Source organism: Rhincodon typus, chromosome 10 (assembly GCF_021869965.1).
Source record: "Rhincodon typus isolate 14 chromosome 10, sRhiTyp1.1, whole genome shotgun sequence".
In the NCBI taxonomy this organism is placed as follows: Eukaryota; Metazoa; Chordata; class Chondrichthyes; order Orectolobiformes; family Rhincodontidae; genus Rhincodon; species Rhincodon typus.
The window spans coordinates 56,373,269-56,385,315 of NC_063341.1; the positions used below are offsets into that span (position 1 = coordinate 56,373,269).

Below are 12,047 nucleotides of genomic sequence, written 5' to 3' on the forward strand. Positions count from 1 at the left end.
ATTGGTTGTGACTTTGGAGAAGACCAGAAGATATTATTGTGACAAAGATAGTTGAGAGGCAAAACGTAAAAGAATTCAGGATGAGCACTATTGGTGTAAGGTATATCAGGACATTAATAAGCTTTTGCTTATTAAAGTTTCACAGCATTCTGGTTGTCCATAAACATACTGACTCTGTTCCTGCATGGATACAAATCACTGTGGCTCATATTGTGAACAAAGCAAGATTAATATTATGTTTAGAAGCTGGCATGCAAACTAAATGTACGCTTGAAACCCTTAATAGTCTTCTTTAACAGATATAAGTATTAGCTGTTAATAAAATTGCTTAGGTATATGAATGTTTTCATTTCTCATTTAAGCTAGCTTTCTCCATTCTTATTTGAAAGCAAATTTGATAAATTGTTTTGTAAGGGATCTAACAAACTGATTATTATTTGAAAATTCACACATACATTATTTCTGCAATACTTCATAAAAGGGGACAGATGGCAGATTTAGCTCCTTCAACAATCCACTATGTAGTATCAGAACACTAGTCAGTGTAATAATAGTTTAGAACATACTCTCTTAAATATTTTACCAGGTATCATAATTTCATGAAAAGGCAGTCTATAACTGAACTTTGCCCTGTTCCAATTAAAAATGATTGAAGTTTCCATATGTGCACACGATATAACTTGAAGAGAAATGATCCTGACTAAAACCAATATTTGGTTTCAGTTATTTAGTATGTGCACCACATACCTTGTAATATGTTTCAATATGTTTGCCATTTCTACCTTTGATGAACTGCATCATCGTTTCAATGAAAGAAAACCATACACATAAGATAATGTTGGAAAAAGATAATAGTAAATCAATGAATGAACGGCATTAAGGTGTCTCTCCATATGCATAAGATGCAGTGTTACAGAGTTCAGATCACCGTATGGAAATGGCTCCAAACTCTATTCTTTGAAGAGTTTCCAATATGCACAGTGAGGTCTTTGAATACTTTTAGAGAATTAATAGGGTCTCCAATCTCTTAAAAAGTGGGATAGGAGTGAAGACTAAATAAACAATAACCAGGGAGCTTCAGTTCTATGTTGTATAAATACTTATACACACATGCGTATATATCCACTCTGGTTAAAAAGAAATATTAATGGCTATGAATGAGTATACAAGGTTGAGATCCAAACAAGACAAAGCTTGGGAGGTTGGGAAAGAGGAAACCATTGTTCTGGAACATTCTCAGTTTCTCTGAGATAATGCCATACATTTCTTGCTGTGAATTGCTGATGTTTTACTTTGCAATTTCACGTGATTTTTCTCAGTTAAGAACTTTGACAGCCCTGAAGAATCTTCCTTTTGAGAGTTCAGCATAGTTTCATAGAGGTAATCATGCTTTCTCCACTTTCGATATTCATTGCATTCCATTAAAATAAATGTCGCACATTGATATAGCTGAAGCAAATTTGCTTTTTCCAGATAAAATTTAATGGCTCTTCCATTTCTGGGATTACGTTGTGAATCCTTGTTGAAGAAGCAAATGCTTTTGACTACAAGATATTTGTTGAAAAAAAAATTCTTTCTCGGAGGATAATTCCATGTCATTTCTTTTGAAGAACATTTTAAAAGCTCCATGTATCTTTACTGTGACTTTTGCATATTCCATTCAAAAACTGTACATTGATATGTTTATTTCTGAAGAGCTTCATGGCATTCTTCCAAGAAAAACATTATGCAGAACTTTTTAGTGGTCATACCATACTCCGCACAATATAAAACTTGGTGTATTCCTCTGAACAGAACAAATCCAGTGCATTCCTGTCATCTTAACACGGAGAAATCTTGGCAGTATTTTCACCTGAGGAATGACATGTACTGTTATATTTTACTGTATTGTCTGTAAAGAGCTAGGAACTGATTAGCTGCGAACCAATTATGGTGAGCAAGGGTGCCGGAGGCCACAAACACAGCTACATTAGACAGTCATGTGATAATGTAAAAAGACACTGGCCTAAAACAGTCATCTTATTAGACAGCATTAAAAACAAAGGGTTTTAACTTTTCAAGTCTTAAGTGATTTTTCTAACATATAGGAACCAGAAGACATAAAATCTTGGGAGTAAATGCCTGTAAGTAAACATAAAACATTTTAAGTTAATTTAGTGTGAACCAGGAACATTGTGCCAAGGAGAGAAAGAAAAACTGAGTGTACCACATGAAAATGAAAAATTGGAATGTCGACTATACAGCAATGAATTCCCAGCCACTGCCTGTAATGAACTGGAATTCTGATGATGTCATGAAGGCATTTGGGAAAACTAAATAAAAGTTAAATACTGCGGACATTGGAGATCTGAAATAAATAAAAAGAGAAGATGCTAGAGAAACTCAACAGGTCTAGCAGCATCTGTGGAGAGAGAAAGAGAGTTAACATTTCAAGTCTTACATGACTATTTTGCGGTTCCGAAGAAAAGTCATATCGGACTCGAAACATTAATCGTCTCTCTCCACAAATGCTGCCAGATCTGCTGAGCTTCTCCAGCATTTTCTCTTTTCATATTAAACAAAAGTGCAGATTGGCACAGTGTTAAATAGCTGGGGAGCTTACTAAACAGGACAACATGATTCAGCACCCATCTCTAAACAAATTCAGATCATTAGATCTCCCAGTATGAATTTCAAGGCCCCAGACTAGAGATAGGTGAGCCTATTGACAACTTTGCAACAAGATTCAAAAATTCAGCCAGAAAATGTAAGCCCAAAAATACACACGAAAGGCTGATGGATCAGTTAATTTGTATGCTGCACATCCTGAAGTACAGAAACTGTTAATCAGAAAGAAGCTAATCTTCAGTTAAGCCTAGAGAAAGATAGCATCATCAGTGTAGTTAAACAGCAAGAGAAGATTGTATTAAAAAACACATGTGCAGTATCTGAGGGCGATCACATGAATTCACAGATAGAAGGAAAAGTTCCACATATGGATCAAACTGCAGAGCTGTTGGAAAGGTCAATCACTGGGAAAAGATCTGCAGAGCAAATGAAGGAGGTGATAAATGAGTCACCCAAACCAGAGCAACAGGGAAATTGTGTAGGGAGAAAAAACATTCAAACTCTGGACGATACCAGTGAGTTTGAGAACATGTCAGACATAGAAATTATACAACGGCATAAAATATCTGAATATGACATTTGTCAGAAAAACAGAATTCGTACTATAATTCAGATCAGGAGAGGATGAGAAATAAGGTGACAATCATAAACCTGAGTTGATCATAAACCTGAGTTGAATAGCATCATCCTTCACAGACTATATGAGATAATTCCTGAAAATTTGCAAGAAAACATTTATCCAAAAAAGGCATTCTGAAAGTGAACAACATCATGTCAACAGCATATGAGGGAATGTGATTCAGCAGCTAAGAACAACCTGAATCAAAGGCACGTACAAAATGTTAGCTATTTGTTTCATGACACTGAAACAGATGGTTTTGCTATCCTGGAGTTGCACAGTTATGAAGGGCTGCAGATTACCTCAGTGAACCACAGTTTAAGGAGAAAGCATCGACGGTTGAAGATAGTACACCTAAGATAAAGCATCTCTGATCAGATGCAAAGAAGTTCTGGTACAAATGTATCCAGTGTGTTTTGATAAAAGGTAGGGTGCTTTGAAGATTTGGAGTATCACATTGCCTGTGACTTAGTGATGAAACCAGTAATTCATTGCCGCTCATGAATTACTCACGGAACTAAAAGTAAATCTGAAAAGAGAGCTCCATTTAATGGAAGCAAAGAAAGTGATGGGAGAGTCTCGGAGCAGACTGAATGGATGAAAGAGAAGCAAAATGGACAGCTAAGAATTTGCCTATATCCCAATGACCTTAACCAATCCATAAAGAGGGATCACTAAAATAAAAGCAAAATACTGCACCTAACCCGAACCCTAACCCACCCTGACCCATTCTGTGGTTGCTGGAAATCTGAAACACACAGAAAATGCTGGAGAAACTCAGCAGGTCTGGCGATAATGGAGGAGAGAGAAACAGAATTAATGTTTCAAGTCCACTGTGACTCTTCTTCAGTACAAGTGGGATGACCACACCATTCTAACACTGAAAGAGATCCCATCAGCATTAGCCAAGGCAAAAGCTTTCAGGAGGTTTTAGAACCTGAAGCTAAAAATGGAATTTTTGCCATTGACAACATTCAATAAACCCCATGAATGGTATAAATTCCTCAGATACCTTTAGCCTTAAAGTAAGCTAGAATGAGTTCCAGGAAAAAGTAAACAAAACCTATAAGGAATGCAAAGGTGCAGTCAGCAGAGCAGTTAATATCCAGATGTATGATGTAGTTGAGAAAGATCATGAAAGCCATCTACATCAGGAAAGTTGGGACTGAGTTAAATGCAGATAAATGCATTGCGAAAGTGACAGAATGCCACTTCTACCCACCTGACAGAACCAAGTCAAGACCTGAAAGTATCATGGCTACTTCTGGGATGGAAGCGCCAAGGGATAAAAGAGAGTTATGAAGTTTTATTGGCTTGCTCCTTCACACCACGAATGCTAGAACAGACAGCAAACCTGCAGGAGCTAATGAAAGGTGATGTAGACTATCAATGGTCAGAATCACATGACAGGAGTTTCAACAAACTCAAAATGCTAATCTGCCAGGAGACAAAGTCTGTCAAATAACAACAGAAAGAAAACTGTCACTCTGCAACTGGATGCTTTTATAAAAGGACTGGGAACAGCCCTGGTACAAGAGGGAAAGTCCACGATATTCATGTCCAAAGCCCCAACCTCAGCTGAATCCAGTCTGCCAACGAAGAGAGCTTTTGGCTGTTATGTTTGGATGTCAGAAGTTCTGTACATTTCTCTACAGGAGAAACTTCATGGTGGAGAGTGATCACTGCCTGCTGGAGCAGATCCACATGATACATTTGTGTATCACACTAACAAGAATTCAGAGGTAACTCATGAGGCTTGTTACAAATTCACTCTGAAATTCAAGCCAGGGAGAGATATACTGCTTCCAGAAACCCTATCTCAGTTGTTGCCATAGGGGGAGCAGGAGATAGAAAATCTAGTTAGAAAGATTCATCATCTAGTGAATGTAGCATGACTTAAACTGAGTCAAATCAGAGATGGGTCCAGCTACAGATGCTCTCTCAGGAAGTGGTCCTGAGATGGTCTGACAAGATGCAGCAAGCACAGCCAGCAAAGTGTCATTACTGCCCAGTCAAAGAAGACATCGTACCGTAAGATAGATCTCTACTAACTGGATCCAGAATAATCATACTCAAAACAATGCAGGAAGGACTTCTCCAGGAGACACATGAAGACCACATGGGAATGGAGAAGTGTAAACCCAAAGCCAGATGAACTGTGCACTGGACAGGCATGTACAAAGACACTGAAAATATGATATCTACATTCCAACATAGGCCAAAAATGAAGGAACACATGGCAGAAGGTGGCTAGTAAAGTACTACACAGACTGTGGCATGCCATAGGGGCTGATTTGTTCGCATGCAATTAAGAACGGTACCTTAGAGTCACACACTACTATTCAAAGTTACCTTTTATACAGAAGGTGAAAGACTTGAGAATCACAACAACCATTTCTGCAGTATGAGTTCTGTCTGCTGAGCAGGGAATTCCAGAAATATTAATAAACAACACTCGAACCCAGCTCACATCCAGAGAATTTAAGAAATTTACCGAAGAGTATGGGTTCAACATCATCACCTGATCACTATTCTTCCCTCAAGAAAATGGGTTGACAGAAAGCCATATTTCGACTGTGAAAATAATCCCTATGAAATAATGAGAGACCCAAACTGTGCCTTATTGTCACTCTGATCCAAACCCCTCCAGGCTAACACCTGCGGAGTTATTAAATTGAAGACTGTTTTGCCAAGCAAAATATATTCCCAAGGAGAAAGTGAGGCAACATTTCACTGAAGCACAGAAATAGGAGGTCAACACTTCAACAAACATGCCAAATCTCCTCCTGAGCTGTTGAAAGGACAAACTACATGTACAGGGTCCAATCATTAAAACCCAGAGTCCAGGAAAAGCTATTGCAAAGCTGAGTCCCCACAGTCATATATAATTGTGACCAAAACGGTAAGCAAATGAGAAGAAAACAGTTCATATTCAATCTACCACTGAGCTGGAAAAATGAAAAATATTGCCAACAACAACACTGAAAAAAATCACAACCCAATGGGATAATATTAGCAACAGCAAGCATAATCCTTCAACACCAGAAGCAATGCTCACAACATTGCCTGTGCAGCATGCCAACTCACCACTGAGCACAATGAATGCCAAATCTACAAGATAGAGACACAACATCTTACCACCTGAGTGATGACATGAATTATAAAATATTCTACAAAAGGGGAATACTACAGCAATAGGGGCATTGCATTTTAAAGAAAGAGGGCTGTTTTATATTGTTGTGTTGTCTGTAAAGAGCAAGGAACCAATTAGCTGGGAACATTTGGTACGTAAGTGTAGCATGGGAGCCATATTCATGGCTGCATTGGAAAGTCATGTGACATGTAGCAGGCCATTGGCCTAAAGCAAATTTTGTTACCAACAGCATGGCAATCTGTATTAAACACAAAAAGCTCCAACTTTTCCAAGTCTAAAGTATGATTATTTCCAAAATTTTGGAACCCTCGGAGACATACTACATACTTCTGAGCCATTAAAAGCCTGAAGTTACTGCTAATCTTTAGACCAGAAAACAGAATCAATGTCAAATTCTTTTTGGTTGATTTGTAAGTTTCAGCAAAGGAGCAGCACAGATCAGAACTAAGTCTGGTTCATGGTCCAACTGAAAAATCAGTTACCCTTTGACTCAATCAAATTGAAGTACAGGACCCAGCAATCCACCCCTTCTCTCCTGCACACCCACCCTCATACCCCTATCCCTCCTAATGCTCAAATGTCAACACCACCTTGTTATCTCTGAAAAAAAGTGTTGTACAGACTTGTTACCTTGCCTAGGCCATTGTTCCTCAAAGTGAATGCATTGTCCATAGTGACGAGGCCCATCATCCCTGACACATGCATTCAACTGCAGAGAGATTCGTGACCCTCTGCCACTGGTTTTGCAAATCCAGAAAGGCTACATCTTCGTACTTGCTTGGTCTGCAGCATGGATGATTGATCACTATCTCATCAGTATGAGAAAGAATCCCATTTTTATTTAACAGTTTGGACAGTGTTAGGTCATAATTCGACCGGTACCGTGGACAGTTTCCACTGCAATATTTGAAAAGTACGATCTCATCTGATTTATAACCAAGCCCCAGGTCTTCAACTCTGAGCCTCAAGGTATTGATATGGCATTCACTTTTATTCTTTTTCATTCTTCTGGATCCTCTCCGTCTATTTCTCCGTGAGGGCTTTGCTCGTTCTTTGCCTTTATGTGAACGGCCTGATGATCGTTCATAGCGGCTTCGCACATCCTCTGCAAATTCTCCCAGTCTGTTTAACATTGCAGTCTGATCTATAAAAAGGAGAATTTTAAAATAATACAGAACTATGACTTTTCCATTTAAAATTACAGTATAGACATACTTACCAATTGAGTTTGTTTAATTGACGCATGTTTGTAGCAAATCAATTCCTGTGTAACAATGATTAACGTTGCGTTGTATAAAAGTTATATAATTTACCTGGGTAAACAAAATCCCTCCCAAAATCTTAAGAGTTATGCTCTCAACCATGCCTTGTTATGCAGACGTGGGTTCACATGAGGTCTATAAAGAGCCAAGGGCAGGAGCTGCCATAGGTGCATGGATATATTATGGAGTTGGTGAATGGTGATAGGGTGTAAGGTTTGAGAGCTACTTTGCCTAAAATATAACCAAATAACCTGGACAAAGTGCCAGAGACCTGGAGTAGGTCTTATAATCAGCCCAACTCAGCACTCAATTGCTCCTATGACCACCATCAATCTGCTTCTAGGGTCAGCGTGCCTGTCTGTATTACATCCCTATTCCCCAGAGCAAAGGTAGAACATAAAGGAACACTTTGTACTCAAACTACCTGTCTTGGTTATGAAAATCCAGCCCAATTAAACACTTCAAAGATGTTCTGTCAGTTCTAAGTATTTCCAGCATTTTCTGTTTTTATTTAAAATATAATTGTGTTAGATCTGCGTGCAGTAACAAACTCAGATCCTAAGAATGCTACTACAAATGATGCTGTCACCAAATAAAAATTGTAACTTTTGGAATAATCACACTGTCTGTTTGACAAGCACTGCTTCCTTAGCTACTGGGTTGAATTTGGCTGACAGTATTCTAAATCTTCTCCTGTGTTAATTTTCCTCCTTTTTTTTTAATCTGTCTTATCTCTCATTGCCTTTAGGCTGAATGTTTCACATCTAAAGAGGAAAATGTCTAATTTGTTCTAGGGTTCCGAAAATACTGCCCAGGTTTGTTTCTCTGAGGCACTCAGAAGCAGTGGAAGGATGACACACCCTCAGATTTTAACTCCGTGCTTGTGCTGTATACAAGTGTTGATACTTCCGACTCTGTTTGACTGTCAGTAAAATGTAATTCAGTCATCAATTAGCATTAGCCAATACCCTTCCATTTATAGAAATTGGAACAAAGAAATAACATGCAGACATGAGTGGAAGCCAAACACTTGCAAATGCTTAAAATATAGTCCATAGTGATGTGGTCCATCATCCCTGACATATGCATTCAACTGCAGGGAGATTTGTGACCCTCTGCCACTGGTTTTGCAAATCCAGAAAGGCTACATTTCGTACTTGCTTGGTCTGCAACATGGATGATTGATCACTATCTCATCAGTATAAGAAGGAATCGGTGGAACTCACTTAAACTGCAGATGCTGGAATCCAAGGTAGACAAACAGAAGGCTGGAAGAACACAGCAATCCAGGCAGCATCTGGAGAAAAGGAGCTGTCAACATTTCAGGTATTACCCTTCTTCAGGACAGTCAGGACAATCCTGATGAAGGGTAATACCCTAAACGTTGACTGCTTCTTTCCTATAAGAATGTTAGTTCAAATCTGCTGTTATCATTAACCATTTTATGACCTGTGGTTTCCTCAATTATTTGTATACCCATGGTTATTGTTTCCTATTTTGCCTCATGATTTTAACATGATAGATGAGCCATCCATTTAAAAAACAGTTTGCTATAGACTCCAACTTGCATTATTACCGCAATGTTAAAATTATTCCTTCACACTCAATTGATGATAGTAGATGATGGACAAGTCATTTTTTACAACACTTTTATCAAAGTGTTTTGCCCCACTCTCAAAATATAACCCTTGCTTCATTAGTATGGCATCCTTTAGACAGGATTGACAATCTCCCTAAGTGGCTTTGTGTAAATGATTGGAAAACATAACTAAAGAAAAAAATTAAATGATACTTCAGGCTGTGTTATAGGATGTCATAACTGAATATCTCAAAAACACAGGTATGTTTGTGAACAGTTAGCACAGTACTAGGAACTGTGTTACGCAAGAACAAAAACAGAAATTGCTGGAAAAGCTCAGGTCTGGCAGCATCTGTGGAAAGAAATCAGAGGTAATGGTTCAGGTCGAGCGACCGTTCCTCACAACCTTATGCAAGACCTGGTGAGTTTCTGGGTTCTTTGTTTTTATTTTGTGTTAGGATAAATTGTGAATCAAGATTAATCAGAATGTTTCCAAACTGTACAGAATCTAATTACGTAAAAAGTGACCAAACATCCTTGCACTGGAAAAGAGAAGAATAGATGAAAACTCTATGGTGTTTTAAAATGAAAAGTAGGAAAAAAATAAGGAATTCGACAATGTTGAAGCATAAATTCTTTTTAAGCTAGAGAAGACGCACAAGACTAGACAACAATTTTCCGAGCAACAAGCTAACATTGACAGGCTGCAATAAATCGAGAGATTGGAAAAAAAATTTCTTCCCAGAGATTGTGGGTTAAATAGAAATGGTATAGATGCTATAGGAAGTATAGAAAGGGGGAGGGTGTAAGAGAGGAGGGGAAGTGGCATTTTTGATTAGGGATGACATTATGGTGGTATTTAGGGAGGATATTCCAGGCAGCACGTCCTGGGAAGTTATTTGGGTGGAACTGAGAAATAAGAAAGTGATGGTTACCTTATTGGAATTGTATTATATACCTCCAATAGTTAGCGGGAAATTGAGAAACAAATTTGTAAGGAGATCTTAGTTACCTGTAAGAATATTAGGGTGGTTATGATAGGGGATTTAAACTTTCCAAACATAGACTGGGACTGCCATAGTGTTAAGGGCTTGAATGGAGAGGAATTTGTTAAGTGTGCACAAGAACATTTTCCGATTCAGTATGTGGATGTACCTACTAAAGAAGGTACAAAACTTGTGTGCGTTTTAAGTCTCCTTTCATGAGGAAGAATGCTCTTCCTCTCGAGGGAGTGCTGCAAAGGTCTACCAGGCTGATTCCGGGGACGGTGGGTCTGACATATGAGGAGAGATTGACTAGGTTCGGGTTGTTTTCGCTGGAGTTCAGATGAATGGGGGGATCTCATAGAGACTTATAAAGTTCTAACAGGACTGGACAGGGTAGATGCAGGGAGGATGTTCTCAATGGTGGGTGTGTCCAGAACCAGGGGTCACAGTCTGAGGATTCAGGGTAGACAATTTAGGATGGAGATGAGGAGACATTTCTTCATCTGAAGAGTGGTGAGCCTATGGAATTCAATACCACAGGAAATTGATGCCAAATCATTGAATGTATTCATGAGGCAACTAGATATGGCACTTGGGGCAAATGGGATCAAAGGTTATGGGGAGAAAGCAGGATTAGAATATTGAGTTGGATGATCAGCCATGACCGTGAAGAATGGCAAAACAGGCTTGAAGGTCCAAATGGCTCCTCCTGCTGCTATCTTCTATGTTTCTATGTTGACCTACTCTTGGGAAATAAGGCAGTGCAGGTGATTGAGGTATCAGTGGGGGAGCACTTTGGGGCCAGTGACCATAATTCTATTAGTTTTAAAATAGTGATGAAGAAGGATAGACCTGATCTAAAAGTTAAAGTTCTAAATTAGAAGAAGGCCAATTTTCATGGCATTAGGCAAGAACTTTCAAAAGCTGGTTGGGGGCAGATGTTCACAGGTAAAGGGATGGCTGGAAAATGGGAAGCCTTCAAAAATGAAATAAAAGAGTCCAGAGACAGTATGTTCCTGTTAGGGTGAAGGGTGAGGCTGGTAGGTGTAGGGAATGCTGGATGACTAGAGAAATTGGTTTTGGTTAAGAATGAGAAGAAAGCCTATGTCTGATATAGACAGCAGATGTCGAGTAAATCCTTGGAAGAGTATACAGGCAGGAGGAGTATACTTAAAAGGGAAATTGGGGCATAAAGGGGACATGAGATAGCTTTGGATAATAGGGTTGAGAAGTATCCAAAGGGATTCTACAAATACATTAAGGATAAAAGGGTAACTAGGGAAAGAATAGAGCCCCTTAAAGATCAACAAGGCTGCCTATGTTTGGAACCGCAGGAGATGGGGGAGGTAATAAACGAGTATTTTGCATCAGTGTCTACTGTGGAAAAGGTTATGGTAGATAGACAATGTAGGGAAATAAATAGCAACAGCTTGAAAAATGTCCATATTACAGAGGAGGAGGTGCTGAACATCTTGAAACACATAAAGATGAATAAATCTCTGGGATCTGTGCCCTAGAACTCTGTGGGAAGCTAGAGAAGTGATTGCTAGGCCCCTTGCTGAGATATTTGTATCATCGATAGCCACAGGTGAAGGGCCGGAAGACTGGAGGTTGGCTAACGTGATGCTACTATTTAATTTGGTAAGGAAAAGCCAGGGAACTATAGACCAGTGACAGGTGGGCAGGTTGTTGGAGGGAATCATGAGGGATAGGATTTACATGTATGTGGAAGGGCAAGAGCTGATTAGAGATAGTAGGAACTGCCGATGCTGGAGAATCTGAGATAACAAGGTGTAGAGCTGAATGAACATAGCAGGCCAAGCAGCATCAGAGGAGCAGG

General features: G+C 39.1%; 1 protein-coding gene across 1 annotated transcript in view; it reads right to left on the reverse strand.

Annotated features, from left to right (window-relative positions):
- Positions 1-508: 508 nt before the first annotated feature.
- Positions 509-12,047, reverse strand: part of LOC125484268 — a 110,329-nt gene continuing 98,790 nt past the window's right edge. Inside the window, exons 4-5 of the mRNA XM_048602304.1 lie at positions 7,011-7,524; positions 509-1,852 (exon numbers count right to left, since the gene is read on the reverse strand). Of these exons, the coding sequence (XP_048458261.1) occupies positions 7,067-7,524 (458 nt within the window). The 3' untranslated portion in view covers positions 509-1,852; positions 7,011-7,066. The remainder of the gene's footprint in view (positions 1,853-7,010; positions 7,525-12,047) is intronic.